The 6,000-nt window shown below is 45.0% G+C and overlaps 1 protein-coding gene across 1 annotated transcript in view; it reads right to left on the bottom strand.

Annotated features, from left to right (window-relative positions):
- Positions 1-4,508, bottom strand: part of plcl1 (phospholipase C like 1) — a 119,955-nt gene extending 115,447 nt beyond the window's left edge. The window contains exon 1 of the mRNA XM_084908831.1: positions 3,248-4,508. Coding sequence (XP_084764957.1) covers positions 3,248-3,433 — 186 coding nt within the window. The 5' untranslated portion in view covers positions 3,434-4,508. The remainder of the gene's footprint in view (positions 1-3,247) is intronic.
- Positions 4,509-6,000: the final 1,492 nt, after the last annotated feature.

The following is a 6,000-nucleotide window of genomic DNA, read 5'->3' on the forward strand; positions in this document are numbered from 1 at the left end:
ACCTTTCTTATTATCAGAGGATGTGAAAGGTCTTTTCCTCCCAAACACAGGTCAACAATGAGCAGTGCATCACAGTCACTTTATGAATCAGGGAAAGTTGGGGTTTTTCGGTGGATCACAATCCAATTTGGTTTTGATCGTTAGCAGTAATTGACATCCTGACACATTTCCATTAATTACAGTGGCTGTCACCGACATCACGCTTCTCATCCGTCCATCTTTTTATCTACTTCCTCTGCCGGCAGCTGTCAAAGGACTCTGTGTTCAGCTGGGTCACCCAGATGGGGCTGACTCTCTCTGCCTGTGTACACCCCTGATGAGGGCCAGAATCGTCACCATCCCATGTGACTTGACTGCTGACATGAAATATGGGAGTGACCTGATAGCATCAGATGGGAAGCGGACTCAGAAGGTCATAAACCTCAGTGTTTGCCTCTAATGTGAAGGAAGGACTACAGCACAAACATCACAATATAAAAACTGGGAGCAAAATTTTGTCTTCACAAACTGAAAGCACTCACAGTTACAGAAAAAACAAAAAAAATTTAGGGGCGTCGATGTAATGTGCATATATATCTCCACATTTAGTCCACAGTTAGAGAAGCCCTAGCACTGAAAAAGGGTAACTGACCTGCTGCAAGCACATGCTGCAAGAAACAGTGAAATTATAGGATTTATTTTGGTGGGGGGGGGGCTTTCTTGAGACACAACACTGGAGAGTAAGACAGGAACAGACAGAGGTAAATGACCCCAAGGCAGATTTGAACCCAGGCCTCACAACAGCAATAGCCTAAAAGTATATGAGTCACCTGCCTACCCAGGTGAGCTACACCAGTGACACACAAACTACGAAATTTTAGTGACGTTTGATCTCATTTATTCATTTCTTGCATTGTGAATTTTTCATACAGGCAGGAGAAGAAGCTTAACCTTTGTAATGTCCTCCTGATTGCCACACTCCTTTTGTCCTCTGGGGTAAAAAATGACCCCAGGACAACAGGAGGGTTAAAATTGTACTTAAGTAGCTCGGTACCTGGAGTTTTATTAACATACTCTGCTGCTACAAGTCAAGTGACATGTGAGCCGAGGTGGAGAGGATCCTGCTGAGCAGATATGTTAGACATCCCTCAAACACGATCCTCCTCACTCTGCTCCTTGTGAAGGTTTAGTGACCTGCAACCCGAGCACACACTGAAAAAAAGGGATTGGCCAGCTCTTGGATTTACGTAAGCATCTTGCGTGTATTTAACACAATTGCCTCATGCTTTAAAGTTAAGTGTAACTACATAGTGTAGAAACTACATGATATGCAGAGAGGCTAGATTAAATTGTTCATATCATGTTCAAGTGAAGTAAGTCAATAATATATCAATGTTAAATCCCGCGACACTGCACGGGTTTCAGACTCGCGCTCTTTAGATCGTGGTTTCAGGAAGGCATCCATCTCAGTCAAGTCGAGCAGCCACCTCTACTTTTTTTAGTATACCAAAAAAAGTAAATTGGGTGGTTGTTACATTAAAAAAGTCTAACTTGTAATTTGAACACAATAATTTCATGTTTCTATGAACGTAATTAAATCATGAAGAATCTGTACGAAATTCAACAACTTAATTTGTTCTTGTTGAAACGACATGATACAATCTAATAAGAGTGGTTAGTTGCTGAACTCATGAAATTCACAAGATCGCACAAGATTTCAAACTGCAGGAAAATCACTGGAGTTATAAGAGGCAGACAACTACACACGCACCACGTGCATGCTATTGCTATTTGTTGTGTATTATTACAAAAACAAAAAAATTCTGCATCAAATACAGGAAATCATAGCTTTCCTACATTTCCTAGATTGTTGGCATGGTGGTTAATGCTGTTGCTTCACAGTAAGAAGGTCCTGTGTTCAAATCCACATTCTGGCTAGTTTGCAGGTTTCTCTCTGGGTATTCTGGTTTCCTCCCGCAGTTAAAAGTCATGCAGTTATTAGAGTTAGGGTTAACTGGTGATTCTAAATTACCTGTGAATATAAGTGTAAATGGTTGTTTGTTTCTATGTGATAGACTGGTCAGCTGTCCAGGGTGTACCCTGCCTTGTAACCTATCACTTCAGGGTTATTTCCCAGCCCTCCTGCAACCAGGATAAAGATAGAAGGATGGTGTTGAAGACCCATTCAATTTTTATGGTAACCAGGATCTAGACTTTGTTGAACATTATGTAATATGAAGACAGCATGCAGTATTTAAGTGACCAAGTAGTATTGGGGTAAAAGTTATTGAATAGTGTTGAAATAAAATGACAAAATTGTGAAGGATTAAAATATTCCAAGAGCTCAACTTACTTCATCTAAACATGTTTCAATCGCGTTTTATGAACACAAAATGCACAGGTTTACTGAATATGAAAAAGTTGTGTTGATTTAACTCAGTTGTTTAAGTTTCTGCCAAAGCGAAACATTTGTGTGCAACCTATGTCCACTATTGAATCAAGTAAATCCAACATGGCCTTTTTTTCAGTGCAGGTGAGGCTGGAGCAGCATGTCAGAGGTCAGGGGGCCAGCAGGTGAGGGGTCGTTCCAGCGTAAGCCGAGGTGAGTTTGAGTTTAGAGACGAGGGTGAACCAGGTAACATTTATTTACAGTGTGAGCCAGGATGGAAGTACGCATAGTGCAGGGAAGCACAGTGAAGAAGATCTTATCAGAGCATTTCATCCATAAACAACTCTCATTCTTTCACCCTTGCTGTGCACGATCCTCTCCCTGCAGCTGGCTCAGAACTGTGCACATTTCACATGCTCAGCTCATTTGTTTGTTCAAATGATAAAGACGCAAACTGTGGACTTATCTTTTAGGTACATGTTACCTAAAAGATAAAATACACTACAGGCATTATAAGCTGGAAGTGTGCTATGACATGCGTGGGTGCTGGCATGCATCCGCGCCATGAAAATTCTTGGATGGCACTGGGAAGGTGCAGTGGTCCGTGAACCCTGGCGTCACAGGGACTGGAAAGTCAAAACATTTAAAAGCAAGCTGTGACATTTTATTCCCAAAATTTTCGTCCCTGCAGCTTCACTGGCTTCTTCCTGAGGAGGCGTGTCACTTGTTGAGCCATTTCCCAACCGTGAATGAATCAACGGATCCAGTGTTTGGCGTTCGGGCTCATGTTCTCATGACTTAACGGGAAAACTGAGCCAGAACAACAAGTAATAAATGAATAAATAAACAGTGTGGCAGGCTGGGTTGGCGTTACACTACCTTAATGATGCTGCTCCGGCGAGGTGCCGCCTTCACCGACTCCAGCAGGATGGTATCAGTGTCCTGGCCGCCGCCGCCGCCGGGGAGGATGACACCGCTGCGCCGACCGCGGGGCGCTCTCTGTGGAATATAGTCGGGCGCTTCGTCACTGCACAGCCCATCTCCACATCCATCACGCTCAGACATGTCGACGAGGATACGGAGGAGTTGATTTAAAAGTAATTTGAGAGGGAAAATTAATCAACTCGTCGGATCTGACCCGAATAAAGTTTGCCTCTGCTGTGCCTGGATGCCATTTAAAGATGAAACGAGTCCTGTCTTCAGCACCGACAGCAGCAGCAGCTCTGTCCGCCTGGAGGAAACTAAGCACCCCGGTTTCCTTGATTGTGAGCACTCTCTCAGTCGCTGAGCACAAATCCGCGCTGACTTCAGGCTGTTAGTCGGAGCTGATCGCCACAGTCCATGCCCGCTCCAATCAGAGCATCACATGCGCGCGCAGACACACTTGGATGAAAGCTGAACTGATGCGTCCCCCGGAGACGCGCAACAAGTCCTCTCCGTCTCCCGTCCGCCTCCTCTGCTGCTCGAACAGCGGGACTACATGGGAGCGCGCGTAAAGCTTCGGGGAGCGCCTTTTCTTTCTTCCTTTCTTTTTTTTCTGCTGCTGGAGAGAAAATGTTGGAGGACACTTCAGAGTAGAGCCTGCGTGGCTGCGCAGCTCCCCTGCCTTCCTCCCACAGCGCGAGGGCGTCAAAGTGCGAAGAGGAGCAAACCTAAGCCTCCTCGCAGCGCGTCGCTCTCACTGAAACAGCCGCTCCGGCTGTGCTGGCTGCACTCAGACCAACAACAGCCCACTTTTGACGAGGACGCGGAACACAACTGACAGTCGCGCCGCCTCTCGCCCGCGAACCCCTCCCTTCACCGCTTCTACCCAGCTCCTCCCACACGCCGGCCAAAAAGCACGAATGACGCGCGGAGCAGCCAGTGCGCGCGGCGGCTGGGGAGATCCGAGCCACTCAGAGCCTCCGATAGGTGGACGACCGAGTTCACGGGACCGAGAGAGACTCCTAACACTTGGTGGGGAGGAGCTGACAGGACATTATGTGGGCTAATGTGCTGGTTGTATTTCCCAGCTGAGCCTAAATTTAAACCATTTTATCCGCACAGAGTTAGCAAATCATGTCCGATGTGCTGAAATGGATCATATATTTGATTCTAATTAAGCTCAGCTCCTGGATTAGAGGAGGAACAGATTTTACGCATTCAGTTTAGGCAGGTTTTCAGTGTAAATGAATGCTTTTATCAAAATGTTGTTTCTGGTGTTTTTCTTTGACTTACCTCAAAACTAGATGCAAGCAGAGCAAAAGAAAAATGATGTGCTGACTCTGACTATAGTCTGATGTTTTATTGGCAAAGAATTCATAACAGGGCTCGCAAAATCGCTAGCCCGACGTCCCGGGGCTAGCGATTTTTCCAGTCGGGCTACCAAAATCTGTCTCTGCCCTGCCCGTCGGGCTATCATAGGAAAATATATTTCAATGCTTTTGCATTCTTTCGGAAATGTAGCTGGGTAATTATGTCATTGGCATCGGTGAGCCACTGTCAATATGTGACATATTGAAATCGTGTTTGAATTTGCGCTTGTTTTTTGCTTTCACTTTGCAATCTTGCGAACTGTTTTATAGAGAGCGACAGCACTGATTGGTGAGTGATGATAATTTGCGCACCAATTCCTCTGACATCGTCTTATCAATCGTTAGCTTACTATGCAAACATGACAAGTGAAATCTCCCGCAGCAAGCTTAAACATGTGAGAGGTTGATCGCGCAGAGAATCGCTGAGCGTTATGTGAGTGCGTGTGTAAAAGCAGCAGGATATATATTTTAGTTCTGCTGAGCCAAATAAGACAGGTCAGCGTGAAGAAGTGACAGCCAAAGAAAAGCTTACCACAAAACGGAAAAGTTATGACAAATCAGACTATAAGGCAAAAAGAAAGTGCAGCTTTATGGTTTCATGGACAAAATAATTTCTGTGGCTGCGATATGATGAGCTATATAACCAGGGCTGCACATAAGTGGTCCGCAGGTGCGCATTCGCTGTCAAAATAAAAAACGCGCACAAGATAAGAAGTTGCACCGCGTGTTTGCGTACATAAGATTTTCTGGAGGAGGACAGACATTTGTTTAGAACTCTTAAAGATGTCGAAGAAGCAAGCTCCTTTAAGCAATTACTTTGGTGTTCCTCCACATCCAAAGAAATGTCAGAAGGAGTCCGAACCACAAAAGAAGCACGTATTCTCGGAAAAGTGTTTGCAGGAGGTGAGCTGGCTTCAAACAAATGATGAACGCACAGAGATGTGGTGCAGAATGTGCCGTGAAAATCCCACTCTAGCGGACAAAAACAGTGCCTTTTATATGGACGCAAACGCGCGTTGCAACTTCTTATCTGGTGCGCGTCTTTTATTTTGACAGCGAATGCGCACATGCGGACCACTTATGTGCACCCGTGTAAATAACATAATGTTCTGCCGGGTGTGTTGTTGCTTTTCCCTCGATTTCTGAGTCGACAAGCGCCTTTGTTACTGGGACCAGTCGTTTTAAGAAAGGCCCCCATTAGAACCCATGAGAAATGCAAGAAATGCATTATTGCTCAGTCTGCAATATCTTTCCCAGAACAAACACCAATTGCAAATAACATACTAAAAATAAACCTGAAAATCAGTTTAGAATAGCGTACTATGTTGCAAAGAGTGA

This window comes from Perissodus microlepis, chromosome 16, assembly GCF_051167445.1.
Source record: "Perissodus microlepis isolate ML-2025 ecotype Zambia chromosome 16, ASM5116744v1, whole genome shotgun sequence".
NCBI lineage: Eukaryota > Metazoa > Chordata > Actinopteri > Cichliformes > Cichlidae > Perissodus > Perissodus microlepis.